This window comes from Neofelis nebulosa, chromosome 3 (genome assembly GCF_028018385.1).
Source record: "Neofelis nebulosa isolate mNeoNeb1 chromosome 3, mNeoNeb1.pri, whole genome shotgun sequence".
In the NCBI taxonomy this organism is placed as follows: Eukaryota; Metazoa; Chordata; class Mammalia; order Carnivora; family Felidae; genus Neofelis; species Neofelis nebulosa.
Window position 1 is genome coordinate 205,329,379 of NC_080784.1, and position 16,731 is coordinate 205,346,109.

General features: G+C 43.7%; 1 protein-coding gene across 7 annotated transcripts in view; it reads right to left on the reverse strand.

Moving 5' to 3' along the window:
• Positions 1–16,731, reverse strand: part of GRK4 (G protein-coupled receptor kinase 4) — a 96,287-nt gene that overhangs the window by 41,146 nt on the left and 38,410 nt on the right. For 3 of the 7 annotated variants that reach the window (XM_058719653.1, XM_058719650.1, XM_058719648.1), the window contains 5 exons: positions 15,562–15,642; positions 9,598–9,627; positions 9,325–9,428; positions 4,660–4,752; positions 3,394–3,457 (listed from right to left, as the gene is read on the reverse strand). In XM_058719653.1, the coding sequence (XP_058575636.1) occupies positions 3,394–3,457; positions 4,660–4,752; positions 9,325–9,428; positions 9,598–9,627; positions 15,562–15,642 (372 nt within the window). Of the gene's footprint in view, positions 1–3,393; positions 3,458–4,659; positions 4,753–9,324; positions 9,429–9,597; positions 9,628–15,561; positions 15,643–16,731 lie in introns of those variants that run through there. The other 4 variants (XM_058719651.1, XM_058719649.1, XM_058719655.1 and 1 more) reach the window with 4 other exon arrangements.

A 16,731-nucleotide genomic window follows, 5' to 3' on the forward strand; every position in this document is an offset into this window, starting at 1 on the left:
CACCTTTTGAAACTAAATACATTCATTTTTCTTTTCTTTTTAAATGTTTATTTTTGAGAGAGAGGGAGACAGAGCATGAGCAGGGGACAGGCAGAGAGAGAGGGAGAGGCAGAATCCGAAGCAGGCTCCAGACTCTGAGCCATCAGCACAGAGCCCACAGCAGGGCTCGAACTCACTGACTGTGAGCTCATGACCTGAACCGAAGTCTGACGCTTAACCGACTGAGCCACCCAGGTGCCTATCTTTTTTTTTTTTAAGTTCAAGAATATAAAAAAATAGATTTCAGAGAATTCATAATCTTTAATACATTGATTCTACTTAGTTGTAAAATAATATCTGTATACTACTTAACCTTACATTATGAGAAAATTTCCAAAATTACAAAAGTGGAGAGGAGGGAATAATAAGCTCCCATGTGCCTGACCCCCAGCCTCTGGCTATCAGCTCAGGGTTACTCTGTTTCCTCAGACTCCCACCCCCCTACACACACACACACACACACACACACCCTCCACACCAACACTCCAAAGACACATACACACACCCCCACCCCACCCCCACTGCAGACACACACACACCCTCTACACCACACCCACACCCATTCCACACCAGACACACACACACAACACACCCCTCCACACATACACACAGTCCACACCACAGACACACACACTCCACACACACAGTCCACACCAGACACACATGCCCACACCACAGACACATACCCACACCCCGTACACACTTACTCCACAACCACACACACACATATACACATGTACACACACCACACACACCTACTGCACACCACAGACACGTATGTGCCCCCAGGCATGCAACACAGGCACATGCTACACATACACAAACACAATTACCTTATAAGCAAATATAAGACACATCATTTTAATCCATCAATAAAATGATTTTGATAATAAAATATAAAGTTCATCGTGGAAAATACAGAAAGTATTAATAAGGACAAAACTGCATAAGGATAAAACTCGTTGAAATTCCAAGATGACTATCATTCACATTTGCTGTATAGGGTCCTGAGTTCTCCTCAGTTTTGGCAGGGGGAACCGGCCTTATATTATAGAATAGGTAATATTTTATACTGTTTTTATCTTACAGTGGGACTCTCTTCTCATCATTAAATGTTCTCCCACTATATGAATACTCCAAACCTTATATAATCATTAAGACACGGCACACAAATCACGGCATATCTCTCCATCGTTAACTTACGATAATTCTTTTAAGTGAAACTGCCAAGTCAAAGAGAGAGAAGGAAGAGGTCAGCGTGCCAGGCCCTGCACTGTGGCTGGAGACGAACGCTCATTTGCCGCTCACAACAACCCAGGGAAGCAGGGATCATCTCCCTCTTAAGGGTAAGAAGGGGACGGTGGGCCCAAGATCACACAGCTGGAAGCGATGGAACAGGAACTCACCTCCAGTCTGCCCATCTCTCACAGATACGCTCTCTCCACAGCTCTCTGCTGTCTCTACAACCGTGCTCGCACAGACGCTGCCAATTCTCTTTCCCCCGTTCTGCCCCAGAGCCCTACAGATCCATTTCGGAGGACCTCAAGCATAAATGAACGTACTGTAGTTGACGAGATAAGACCAAAATGTTTGTCCTTCCAAACCCACCGGAAAAAGCATTAGCATTTGGAAAAAGTAAATACACCATTGGAATCTGGATTTAAATGGCACCGAGGCAGGGCATCTGGGTGCCTCAGTCGGCTGAGTGTCTGACTTGATTTCATCTCAGGTCGTGATCCCAGGGTCATGGGATGGAGCCCCACATCAGCTTGGGATTCTTTCTCTTTCTTCCTTTGCCCCCCCTCCCCCTCCCCCCCCTCACCCCCCCCCCCTCCTCCTCCTCCTCCTCTCTCTCTCTACCTCAAATGAAAGAGGCACTGAGGCTGTCTGCATTAGGGTCACAGTGCTCCCTCTGACAGGTATTCAGAATAGAAACAGATATTCACTCCGCTGCGCTCAGACTTGATGTAACAAATAGCACATTCAGAACAAGTCTGTGAAAAACCACAACATTTTTTTCATCCACACAATCTTTTGTTTGGAAACACAAGTAAATGTGTTAAAAAGTAATCTATAAATATCATAAATACACCAAGTCTTCCACAACAGTTAAAAGCTGCAAACATGTTATCACTGAGTCCATTTTTAAATGTACACATGGCTACAGTTAGAACTACATTCTGTTGTAAACACAAGATCCATGTGCTTGAAATGTCTTTCCCTCTGTTCTCCGACAAAATCTGAGTTTTATACTTGGAGATCACGAAAAGCAGAATAGCATGAATTAAAGAGAGCAAATTTTCCTGCTCTAGGATGTACGGAAAGACAGAGTGGATTTCTTACAGAAATATCTATCCCGAAAGGGTGACAGCAAGCATTTTTGGTTGAGATCATTCAAAATACTCTAAAAGGTCTCCAGAACCATATCAGAGGGTCGGTACCATGGATTCTCCTGACGTAATGGCTACGAGGACCAGTTTCTTACCACGTCCAACTACAGGTCTTACTTGCAGCACAAGGCCTCGAGGCCAGCTTCCTAATTCACGTTAAGGCAATTCTGGTATGTCTGGTTTAGGCTTTCGATTGGAATTTGGGAGTGTGCAGGATTTAAATCACAAGTGGCCAGCGTGACTTGCTTCTGACTAAACACACAGCTCCTGGTTCTGGGCAGTTGTAAATGCCTGAGCTGAATATGACCACTCCAGATCAATAGCGAGGCAATTAAATTCACCTCTTTAAGTTACGGAAACAGAACTACATGTGATTCTGTGTCCACCTCCCACAATAGTCTCTATCTGGGAGAGCCATTACATCTAGACCATGTCTCATGAACTTGTGGACAGTTTCCTCAGGATTTCCCCAAATTTAGATGTTGTGTAGTATCTTTTGATGTAGGTGTGGGGGCACATATACACATCCAAACAGAGTTGAGATAAATAAGCCTATTTAATAATATACCCTGTACTAAGTGAGCTTTTAGGCTAGTCCTAAATTATGGAAATAGAGTAACAGAAATTCCACAATATGGAAACAGAATCATCTTTTTAGTCGGGACAAACTGAGCTTGAACATCGGACAATCAAACACAGGAAAACAGCTTCTATAAGAAACATGAAGTAAAGAAAAAATCACAACGATAGCACATTTCTTTCCACATCTCCGAATTTTTTAAAAGCATGTAGCAAAGCACCTTTTGTTCCAAGTTCAATCTCAACTCACATGGTTGGCTAAAATTATTCCCAAAACACACGGTGAGGAAATAAAGGTATTGGTAAAGTTGAAGCACGTCTTTTCGTTCCCTTGCTATCTTACTTTTCTAGAAGTATTGCTTATGGTTAGTCACACATTACTTACCTCCCCAAATCCGCCTTTTCCTAGAACTCTGTAATGTCTAAATGTGTCCTTTGTTATTGGTTGCCTAATTAATTAAAAAAACAAAAAGCTTCAGGTCTCACATCACATTGTTATTTTAAAACAGAAAAGCCTACCTAGCTCTTGTCCTGCTTGATTTATGAAAGCATGCTGTTCAAAACAAGTGCCTGGGGCACGGTGCCTGTGCTCTGGGACTCCGTCCCCTCTGCTGACACAGCCTTCTACACTAAGAGGCAGATGCGCACGTCAACATTGAAGATTTACCGGATACACTGAAGATACATAGGGAACAGTCCAAGTATCCTTGCTAATTAAAGACAGGTCGGCAACTAGTCCACACTATGAAATACTTATGAATCGGGCCGGTCGGAAAGCTGCAGAGGAAAATGATAGCTATCCTCTGGGAAAAGAACCTCAGAGGAGATGTCCATACTCAACGTCTCGAAAGAAGTGTACATGAAGTAGAACTGGAAATTTAAACAATCAATCAATACAACAGTGACACTCGTGGCAGCTAACACTTTTTGAACACTTACTTTGTACACCAAGCACGGCTGAGTATCTTACACACCTTTTTCAGGTGGCCTCAGCAGCCCCGTGGGGGTAGATTATAGAATTACCTCTATTTTACAGAACAAGGACCCGATGCTCATGAAGGTCGGGTCTTTTGACTGAGTCCACATGGCTTGTACAAAGCTGAGCGGGGCTCAGACCACAAGACTGAACCAGTGTGCACTGGTTTATACTTCTGTGAATCCAGGATATGTTTTATTTTCTAACTACTATACCCACAGGGCTAACTGGCCATTTTATTTTATTTTATTCTATTATTATTATTATTATTTTTGTTTATTTTTGACAGAGAGAGAGAGAGAGAGAGCAAGTGTGAGCTGGGGAGGGGCAGAGAGAGAGGGAGACAGAATCTGAAGCAGGCTCCAGGCTCTGAGCTGTCAGCACAGAGCCCGACGTGGGGCTCGAACCCACCAACCGTGAGATCATGACCTGGGCCAAAGTCGTATGCTTAACCGACTGAGCCACCCAGGCGTAACTGGCCATTTTAAAAAGGCAGAACAGAGTCAACTAAATCAGAAGAAATTATATAACACATATTAATAATTTCTGTATAAAAATACCATATACAGCCCAAGATTTCTAATAGTATTTTGACAGATGGGAAAGTATACATCTATCAGTACACATTCTGAGAAGTTACTACTTGTTTTTGTTGAATTCTAAATTAGAACATACCTTTCCAGCCATTTCCACTGTAGAAATCGAGAAAAATATGAACTTTCTTGATATTCTTCAAATGGTTCTCCACTTAAATAGTTATGAACAAATCTAGAAAAAGATTTTATATAATTCTATACATCCGCTGCATTACAGCAGGAAAACAGCTGCGTTCAGTGCAGTCATGAACACTGGATATGAGAAGTCAATCGTTATACACAATTAAATATATTGAGTTTTGCAAGTATAGAATTCCACACTAGTTTCTAATGTTATCACTAAAAATATGAAGGCAAGAATTCAGAAGAAATGAAATTGGTTTACCCTCCCAAAGTCAAAGGTTCTTTTTATGTATATGTACTCAAGGTATGTGTGTGTGTGTGTGTGTGTGTGTGTGTGTGTGCAGGAGTGCACACATGTGCATACACCCAAACGTGTACTTCAGCAGGGAATGTAAACATTTTGTATATAAGATTAGAATGAATATCTAAATGATAATAGTCATATGACAGAAAATGTTAATATGTGACACCACCTTTTTAAACATTGAAACTAAAGCATCCAATGAATTATTTTATGCTATACACTTCCTGAATTTTTGTGCAATTAGTCATGCTTCTAAAGTTTTATTTACAATTTTATTACAGAAGTAATAATTTTTTTTTAATTGGAGATAGAGAGAGCACAAGTGGGGAGAGGGGCAGAGGGAGAGGGAGAAAGAGAATCCTAAGCAGGCTCCACGCTCGGTGTGGAGCCCTATAGGGGACTCAATCCCACAACCCTTGGAACATTACCTGAGCTAAAACCAAGAGTCAGACCCCCAGATGCCCCAAAGTAATAAAATTCTTATTTGGAGAGTCAATAAGGGACAGAATGTAGTCTGTCATTTACAATTGTTTTCAATGTTTATTTATTTTTGAGAGACAGCGTGAGCAAGGGAGGGGCAGAGAGAGAGGGAGACACAGAATCGGAAGCAGGCTCCAGGCCCCGAGCTGTCAGCACAGAGCCCGACGCGGGGCTTCAAGTTGCAAACTGTGGGACCATGACCTGAGCCGAAGTCAAACACTTAACTGACTGAGCCACCCAGGAGCCCCATAGTCTGTCATTTAAAACAGCCCATTAGTGGGGCGCCTGGGTGGCGCAGTCGGTTAAGCGTCCGACTTCAGCCAGGTCACGATCTCGCGGTCCGGTCCGTGAGTTCGAGCCCCGCGTCGGGCTCTGGGCTGATGGCTCGGAGCCCGGAGCCTGTTTCCGATTCTGTGTCTCCCTCTCTCTCTGCCCCTCCCCCGTTCATGCTCTGTCTCTCTCTGTCCCAAAAATAAATAAACATTAAAAAAAAAAAAACTTAAGGGGCGCCTGGGTGGCGCAGTCGGTTAAGCTGCCGACTGCGGCTCACGTCACGATCTCGCGTGATCTCGCGTGAGTTCGAGCCCCGCGTCGGGCGGGGCTCTGGGCTGACGGCTCGGAGCCCGGAGCCTGTTTCCGATTCTGTGTCTCCCTCTCTCTCTGCCCCTCCCCCGTTCGTGCTCTGTCTCTCTCTGTCCCAAAAATAAATAAAAAAATAATAATAATAAAATAAAACAGCCCATTAGTCAGTAAGCATCTAACGACTAGATTGTCAGCAGTGTGCAAGACACTGGAGGGACAATTTTAGATTAGGCTTACCCTGAAGAATCTGGCCACTCAAACAGGGAGACTGGTAAGATAGCGTGCCACGAGGAGAAGAGTGCCACCAGAGTTGTTACAGCCGTGCCTGGTGTGCTCGGAACAGCTCTCCTGGGAAAGGAGGTGTAGGGAGACTTTGTGAAGGTGGCGTCTGAGCTGAACAGGAGTGACCCTGAGGAAGGGAGAAGGGAGGGTCTCCCAAGCAAAGGCAGAAGTCCGAATGGGAAAAGATCATAGTCGTCACGGGGAATTGCTAGCAGGCCAGTAACTGAAGGGGCTCCAGCATTTTTACTGGTCGTTAGAGAAGGTCTGACCCTTGACTTCAGCTCAGGTCATGATCTTACAGTCATGGGATCAAGCCCCACACGGGGCTCCATGCTGAGTGTGGAGCCTGCTTGGGATTCCCTCTCTCTCCCTCTGCCTCTCTCCATGGCTGCCGTGTGTTCTCTCTAAAAGAAAAAAAAATCTGAGGAAGCCACTTGATTTCACTTCATTTTGTAAAAGGAGGTTATTCACAAGCTCTTGGACTCATTAGTGTTACAGCACAGTGATTCTCAAAATGTGTTCTGAGGATCTCTGTGGATTCTGAGACCTCGTCAGTCGGGGGCGGGCGGGCGGTTGTTAATAAGGAAACTATACTGTACTATACTTGTTGTAATGCTAAGACATCATGTACCTTTTAAAAACTTCATTTTCAGGGGTACCTGGGTGGCTCAGTCAGTTAAGCGTCCAAACCTGGCTCAGGTCATGATCTCACACTTTGTGAGTTCGAGCCCGTATTGGGCTCATTGCTGTCAGCACACAGCGAGCCTCGGATCTTCTGTCCCCCTGTCTCCCTGCCCCTTCCCCACTGGTTCTCTCTCTCTCTCAAAATAAATAAATACACGTGAAAAAAAAAAAAAGTCTCATTTCCACAGAGCGTTTTCCAGAAGCATAAGACATAGGATATCATTGCTCTGATGGCTAGGAGAATGCTTGTGTCTTTTTATTTTTAAAAACATAAGCCACATGTACAAAAGTGTTTAATAGTGTAATGGCGTCAGGAGGTGGGGAAGTTCGAAACGGCTGCTGTAGACAACCTTAGACCTGAGCGCTGTTCTGGAGGCTATGAAGATCGCCTCCACATTTCCTAGTGTCCACACCCTGGTCCAGCTCCCTCGGCCTCCCCCTCAGCCTTTAGGTGCAGTCTTTGTGGACACTCTTCTCTTGGCCACAGACTAGGAGAGGGCAGGTCACTGGCAACCTGCCCTACACTTGTGGGAGACTCAACAATGACAGAAACACATCCGGGTCCTAATCCTGGAACCTGGGACTGTCACCTTACGTGGCAACAGGGACTCTGCAAATGTGACTGAGTTAAGGGGCTTGAGATGGGAAAACGATCCTGGATTATCTGGGTGGGCCCTAAATGCCATCACGCGTGTCCTTGTAAAAGGGAGACTGAGGGCGATTTGGACACACAGAGTAAGAAAGGCTCTGTGAAGATGGAAGCAGAGAGAAGCTTGAGAACGCTGTACTGCTGGTTTTGAAGGTGGAGCAAGGGGCCATGAGCCAAGAAATGTATTCCTAGAAGCTGGAAAAAAAACAAGAAAATGGATTCTCCCCTACATTCTCAAATGGATCAAGGCCCTGCTGACACCTTGATTTCTGCCCAGTGACACTGCTTTCAGACTTCTGGCCTCTAGAACTGCAAGAAAATAAATGTGTGTTGCTTTAGGCCACCAAGATTGTGGCAATTTGTTACAGCAGCAATTGGCAACTAATACCGACGTCTCGGTTACTCCACTCGGTTATAAGCTCCCTAGGAGTTCACTGTTGCTCATCATTTTATTCCTGGAAACTAGATCAATGACAGGCACATAGTATGTGCTTAAATAAATGTCTTCCAAAAAATAAGTAATAAGTGAAGACTCTACAGTGTATATTTCCTTAGGGCATGTAAGAATGTAAACTCAAGTCAGCAGCATTTTATTCTGTTTGTCCTCTACCATAACTTCAACCCAAAGAAGCAAACTATCATGACTTGGAATCCATCTCCCAAAAACTATGTTGAAGTCCTAACCTTGAACCTGTATACTGATCTTACCTGGAAATAGGGTCGTTGCAGATATAATTAGTTAAGATGAGGTCACCCTGGAGTAGGATGGGCCCTAGTCCAATATGACTGGTGTCCTCATTAGAAAAGGAGAAAACACAGGGACAAAAACCCAAGGGAAGAAGGCCACGTGACAGCAGAGATTGAAATGCGGCGGGTGCAGGCCCAAAACATCAGGACTCCTGGCCACCGCCAGAAACAAGAGGAGGTGAGGAAGAGCCCTCTCCTCAAGTCTGCAGAGAGTACGACCCTGCAGAGAGTACGACTTCAGACTTGCAGCTTCCAGAACTGTGAGCATAAAGTTCTGTTGTTCGAAGCCTCCTAAGTTTGTGGGACTTTGTTATGGCAGCCTTGGGAAAAGGACACAGTCCCTGACATAGAGTCGGCACTCAACAAGTACCTGTTGAATGAATGGGTAAGTGATACCCGAATGCTGCCTAACTGTACAAAGGACCACACGTGTCTCAGGCCAGATCACTCCAGAAACCATTCTTTCTTCCTATGTACAGAAGGATGCCAGATTTACTCAAAGTGCTCTGACTTAGAATTTTCCTGTCCACATTGCAAACATCCAGAGAAAAGAAATTTTCAGCGAGTGCCGAGGTCTTTAGAAAACAACATTTTATGCCAGTCTTTTCATCCCAGACACAAGCATTTTAGAAGGCTGAGCTGAAGGGCCAGGGGCCCACAAAACCTGTGCGCACACTGGCTCTCCACAATGTGACCCATTTCGGTGTGTCATTTACATCTGTGTGATTATCACCCTTTGTTTAGCTCTACCTAGTGACAGTGACGATTTTCTTTTGGAAAGTACTCCAATAAGAACTTGTCTCCTGCAGGGAGGCCCCCTGGGAGCCCCCCCCCCCCCCCCCCCCCCCCCCCCCCCCCCGTCTCAGTCTGTGTAGGGCCGGACCGGTGCTCACCTGGTGCACTCCTCAAAGACGTCCTTGGAGGGGTTCTCCTTCAGTCTCAACCTACATTCTTTCAAAACACGTGAAGGTATTTCTGGTAAAGGGGCTGCCGATTTCTTAGTACAGAACAAATCAAATGCATAACAATTAGTGCTTTCATAATTTACCAGTTGTAAACAGAACCTAAAGCTTGCTGTAAAAAAAAATTATAATATCAAGTGTATGAAATAACAAGCCAAAATGCCACCTTCACCCTGCACCCCAGTCCCGTTTTCCAGAGCTCACTGTGTCGTCCACCTTTTTAGATCTTTCCCTCTGCAAATAAAACCAGAAAGAAAAGCAAGGTTGTCAAGAGGCATCTGTACACCATTTTCACAGCATTATTCACAACATCCAACCTTTCACATTTAAATATGACGTTAGCTGTGCTTTGTATATGACCTTCATCAGGTTGAGCAAGTTCCGTTCCGTTCCTAATTTGTTGAATACGTGCATTAGGAAGGAGTCTTTGGACTTTGTCAAATGGTTTTTCTGCCTCTACTAAGACGATCATGGGACAGGTTTTGCCCTTTATTAATATGCTCTATTATATTAATTGATTATCAGATGTTGAATCAACTTTGCATTCCTAGAATAAATTTCACTGGGCTTTGGTCACGATTCTTTAAAACTGTGAATCAAATGACTGAATTTTAATATTTGGGAATACTGAAAAGAAAACTAAGAAAAACTAAAAGTGACTGAGAAAAAAGAAAGGCAAGAGTGAATATACACAGTCTTGCCTTACTTGTAGATGCCTTAAGAATTCTGCATTGCTGGAATTTGAATAAAGGAGTTCCCTTTTCAAGATGCAAAAAAGGATGCTTGTTGTTTTTAAAGAAAAGACAGGAAAAAGAAAATCTACAATAAGGATGTGACCCATTGTTATTTTTACATAAAGCACAAGAATAGTTTCCCCAGTTGATGTTAAGAAAAAAAAAAAGCTTTCAAGTTACACCATCTTCGGGCCGCCCATAAACACCCCTCACTGAGCCACAGAGGCATGTGCACCCCTCCGCGCCCCTTCTACATTTGCTACATCCGTCAGGATTCCTTTTAAATTACGTCTTTTGGTGCACCTGGCTGGCTCAGTCAATACAGCATGCAACTCTTGACCTCAGGGTTGTAGATTTGAGCTCCACCATGGTGGGTGCAGAGATGACTTAAAAATAAAATCTTTAGAGCATCTGGGTGGCTCACTCAGTTAAGTATCTGACTTCGGCTCAGGTCATGATCTCGCGGTTTGTGAGTGCGAGCCCCGCTTAGGGTAAGCCCTGCTTCTCTCTCTCTCTCTCTCTCTCTCTCTCTCTCTCTCTCTCTCTCTTCCCCCTCTCTCTCCCATTCTCTCTCTCTCTCTCTCTCTCTCTCTCTCTCTTTCTCTCTCTCTCTCTCTGCCCCTCACTCGCTTGCACCCTCTCTCTTTCTCAAAAAATAAAATAAAATATTTTAAAAATAAATACATAAAGTCTTTCTTCTTGACAACCTCCCTTGCTATGTCAGTATTTCTTCAGGAAAGGTAAAGGGAAAAAAAGAGGTAACAAAAAGATAAAAGAACTTGATAGGTGGGAGGGAAAGATGGTGGCAGAGTAGGAGGCCCCTGGGCTTGCCTTGTCCCACGAATACAACTAGATAACTAAAGAAATACCCCAGGAGTCGATCTGAAAACTGGCAGAAAAAAATCCACAACTAGAGAAGAGGCCACATCAAAAAAGATAGAAATGTGGGGATGCGGCTTGGGAGAGAAACAAATCATGGCCATGATGGTGGGGAGGGAGTCGTGAAGAAGGAGGAGAGACAGACCAGCACACAGGGGAGCACATGGGGAAATCGAACCCCAATAGCAATTGGCTTGGAAAGAGACAGGGCCCGAATTTCATGAGTTCTTGCAACCAGCGGGGTTTAAAGCCTGGAGTTTGAAAGGTCAGCATGCCTGGCTCTGGGACAGCTCAGAGGACATTGGGCTGCTCCTGGAGAAAAGGCAGGCAAACAGCCTGCGGACATACACGGGGAAACAGTGATCGGAAGAGCGCCTGGGGCACACAGTGGGGAGGTTAGTTGCTCATCTGGGAGCGTGTCTCAGAGCGCCAGTATTCACAGAGGGACCTCTCTGGGAATAAAGGAACTAGCAGGTGCCATTTCCCTCCCCGGCCCCTCAACATGAGCACAAAGCCCCCTGCGGGGAGTAGTGCAACCCCGACACTCAGCACCTAAGTTGCTTACACCGGGTCCCCCACCACGCGTTCCAGAAGAACCACCCTTCCCCAGCCACCTGCGCCTCAGTCCCACGTGGCAGGCCCCCTCCCCCAGAAGACTGGCCCAAGCCCATGCCAACGCTGGGTCTCCCAACCTGGGAGTTTTCCAGAACCTCTGTTCTGGTGGAGGCAGCAACAGGTCACGTTTCACAAGCACACCAGAGAGCACCTAAAATGCATCAAACACTGCACACAACAGGCGAAGAAAGCCTCTGCAGACAACTGGCCTGAAGGATAAAGTATCTAGGACATAAGAGCGTGCACACAGCACACACTGGAGACACTCCCGGAAGCGCCAGGGCCTGGGGAACAGGGGACACTGCACTGCAGGGACCTCTTTTTCGTAAGGCCATTACCCTCAAGAACAGGAGGCATAGCTGACTTCCTAACACACAGAAACAGGCACAGAGACATAGACAAAATGAGGAAAGAAAACAAGGCCACAGCCAGACGGCCAAGCAAAACAGATATAAGTAACATGCCTGATGAAGTATTTAAAGCAATGGTCATAAGGATACTCATTGGACTTGATAACCACAAATCGAAAACCACTAATAAATGAGTAAAGAAAAAAATGCAAATATATCACTAAAGACAAGCAGCAAACTATGAAAGACAGAAAAACAAGAAAGGATCAGAGAAAATCTTCAGAAATAACCACAAAACAAGTAATAAAATGGCAATAAATACATATCTATCAGTAATTACTTTGAATGTAAATGGACTAGATGCTCCAATCAAAAGACATAGGGTGACAAAATGGATAAAAAGAAATAAACAAGACCCATCTATATGCTGCCTACAAAGGACTCATTTTAGACCTAAAGACACCAGCAGATTGAAAGTGGGGAGAAAGAAAAATATCTATCATGCAAATGGAGGTCAAAAGAAAGCCAGAGTAGCAAAATTTATATCAGACAAAACAGACTTTAAAACAAAGACTGTAATAGGGGACAAAAAAGGACACTATATAATAATAAAGGGGGCAAACCAATAAGACGATATAATAATTGTAAATATTTATGCGCCCAACCTGAAACACCAGAATACAGAAAATAGTTCATAACAAACACAAGAGATCTGATCAATAATACGTCATCAAAGCCATACATGAAAGACCCACAGATCATATCATCCTCAATGGGGAAACACTGAGAGCTTTCCCCCTGAGGTCAGGAACACGACAGGCATGTCCACTCTCGCCACTGTTGTTTAGCATAGTGCTGGAAGTCTTAGCCTCAGCAATCAGACAACACAAAGAAATATAAACCATGCAAATCGGCAGGGAAGAAGTCAAACTTTCACTCTTCACAGATGACCTGATACTCTACATAGAAAACCCGAAAGACTGCTAGGTCCGTGAATTCAGCAAAGTCACGGGATACAAAATCAATGTGCAGAAATCAGTTGCATTTCTACATACCGATAATGAAGCAGCAGAAAGAGATATCAAGGAATCAATCCCATTTACAATCGCACCAAAAACCATAAGTACCCAGGAATAAACCTACCCAAAGAGGTAAAAGATCTGTACTCTGAAAACTATACAAAGCTTATGAAAAATTGAAGACACAAAGAAATGGAAAAACAATCCATGCTCGGGAATGGAAGAACAAATATTGTTTAAAATGTTGAAACAATCTACACATTCAGTGCAATCCCTATCAAAATGACACCAGCATTCTTCACAGAGCTAGAACAATACTAAATTAGTATGGAACCACAAAAGACTCCAAATAGTCAAAGTAATGTTGAAAAAGAAAACTAAAGCTGGAGGCATTACAATTCTGGACTTTAAGCTGTGTTACAAAGCTGTAATCATCAGGACAGTATGGTACTTGCACAAAAACAGCACAAAGATCAATGTAATAGAAAAGAGAACCCAGAAATGGGCCCACATATATGACCAATTAATCTTTGACAAAACAAGAAAGAGCAGCCAATGGAAAAAAGTCTCTTCAGCAAATGGTGTTGGGAAAACTGGACAATGACACACAGAAGAACAAACCTGGACCACTTTCTTACACCAGACACAAAAATAAACTCAAAACGGATGAAAGACCTAAATGTGAGACAAGAAATCCATCAAAATCCTACGGGAGAAAACAGGCAGCAACCTCTTTGACCCTGGCCGTGGCAACTTCTTACTTGACACATCTCCAGAGGCAAAGGAAGTAAAAGCAAAAATGAACTACTTTTCCAAAGAAGACATCCAGATGGCCAACAGACACATGAAAAGATGCTCAACATCACTCATCATCAGGGAAATACAAATCAAAACCGCAGTGAGATGCCACCTCACACCTGTCAAAATGCTTAAAATTAACCACTCAGGAAACAACAGATGTTGGCGAGGATGCAGAGAAGGGGGAACCCTTTTGCACTGTTGGTGCAAATGGAAACTGGTGCAGTCACTCTGGAAAACGATATGAAGGTTCCCCCAAAAGTTAAAAATTAATAGGTAGGTAGTTAAAGAACTATCCTACAATCCAGTAATTGCACTACTGGGTATTTACCCAAAGAACACAAGAATACAAGAACACTAATTCAAAGGGATACATGCACCTCTGTGTTTACAGCATCATTATCTACAATAGCCAAACTACGGAGGCACCCGAGTGTCCATCGACTGATGAATGGATAAAGAAGATGTGGCATATGGTGTATACAATGGAATATTACTCAGCCATGAAAAACGAACGACATCTTACTTGCAACGACATGGATAGAGCTAGAGAATATAATGCTAAGTGAACTTCATCAGAGAAAGACAAATACCATATGATTTTACTCATATGTGGAATTTAAGAAACAAAAGAGATGAACAGCAAGCCACAGGAGACTCTTAATGATAGAAAACAAACTGATGGTCACCAGAGGGCCGGTGGGATGGTGGGAGAAGTAGATGATGGAGATTAAGGATAACACTCAGGGGGAAAATTAAACCAACGTTTCAATGATTCATTCTATAATCATTGTGAATACAGTTATACGATAATTTCAATGTCAAAATTATTTTAATGTAAAAAAAAAAAAGGTTTATTCCTGTTGTCAAAAAAATAATCCTATCCAGTGATTTAAGTTCAAAAATAAAAAATAAACTAGCTAAATGCAACTTCCCATCAATTCCTCCCAATCAGTGACTTGGGGGTATCTTTAAGTACATGGATGCTGTAGCAGCCGTGTTGGAAAAGAATGATCTAGGAGCCATGGTACTGAGGCTGGAGGCTAAGACAAACACAAGCTTTGGAGTCAAAACCCATCCGGTCCGAACCACACCCCTGCCTCTGCCGATTGTGTGTATGTCTCTGTACCCACCTGCTAGTCCACTGGCCTTCCCCCCGAGTACCGGCGAGCTCCCCCCGCTTGATGGCTCCACCAACCTCAGTTAGCCAGGCTCGACAACTGAGTAGTTTGGACTCAATCTCACTACACTGTTCTCCAACCCCAGTCTCTACACGTTTGATGCCTGGCCCTGGCACTTCCCAGCTGTGTGACCTTGGGTAAGTCACTCAACCACTCTGATCTTCAGTCTTCTCATATGAAAATACACATAATAATGTACCCAACTCAGAGGACTCTTACTTGTTACATGTACGTGGCTTAGAGCGGTATACTAAACTGTAAGAATCTACCAAGTCAAAAATCATAGAAACTAAGACTCATTAAAGCTTTTAGGAGAAAAATATTATTTTCAGTCCAAGACAGACACATGAAATTCTCTAATTCTGTATTCTGTTTGAGGATACAGAAACTTTTAAACTCGCTGAATCAACTTTCCAAGAGATTTGTTAATTTCCTCACTGACTCAAAAGAAAATGCATACGAGGAATATTTATAAGAAATTAAAATTTTTAACATACTTGCCATATCTTACCCAACCAAGAAAAAATGGTTATGTACTCTAATTATTTCAGTAAGTATTTACAACTCTGCGCATGTAAAGAAGAAAACGCACCTCAGCAGCACTGAAGAACGTGTCTAAGATGGACAGTCCGTAACTTCTGCGGTCTTCGTCATCAGCCACTTCATATTCTGCCTGATGGTAGAGAGGAGAACAAAGAAAAATGGTAGTTAAGCTTTGCCGGCTTCACAATGTTTCAAATTCTCTGACATACACAATTCACTTAGGACCCTATGAACCACAGAGTAGCTCTAACCGATTTGATATCGATCAAGGATCTGCAGCTCTTCTTTGGGAAACGAATGGCAACGAGGGGAGATAACAGTTTTCTTTAAAGAGTGAATAATGCAGTAGAGCAACACGTCCAGTAATGCTCTGTCATATTACACTTTCAGCCCTTACATGTGGCCAAGTAAAATAGAATCAAATAAACAGCTTGGGTTGTTCTAGGCAATAGCATTTTAGAAATGCCCAAGAGGCACTTCAGGAGAACCTGAGTGCAGAGCTCCCAGAGAAGTCACATCCCTTCACAGGTGTCAGATGAGGGACCTTAAGGGAGGACACTACCACACAGGCCAGAAAACAGAGGAAAGGTCAAGGCAGAACCTGATCGATATCTAAGCACCTACAAAAGATAGTCAAGGAAGAAAGAGAAGAGAGAAAACCAGAGGAGAAATCATTAAAGCCTGGATAAGAATTTCAAGAAGAAGGTACTCGACAATGTCAACAGACCTGGAGACTCAGGCATGAGGAGGCCTCCGTGCAGCCACCGGGCTCTGCAAGTTGGGGCCTCAGAAGAGCAGTGAAACTAGCCAGATGGGGCCAAAGAGGTTGGTGAGGAAACAAAGACCAAAGGAAGTGCGTCGACTGAACCTCACACTTGCTGCCGCATCCTCCCCAACACAGGAGCCACAGCCATCGGGCTGACGGCCAGCCAGAGCCAGCTTCACGTTCTGTGCTCAAGGGCACTACTCACCTTGACTGGGAACTAGACACTGTTTACTTAAAGAACCTTCAACTTACATTCTGGATGCTAGATGGCACGTAATGAGTGGGAGAGAAAGCCCTGTGATTTTGTGACCATCTTTTGACACATCAGCCTGGCAGGCAGCAGTGTCCAGTCATTCCAACACGAATCTAGTCATTGCTGAGCTGGGCTTTGCAGATGTGATTAAACTCTTTACCAGTGACTTCAAGTAAAGGATATTATTAAAAAAAATTTTT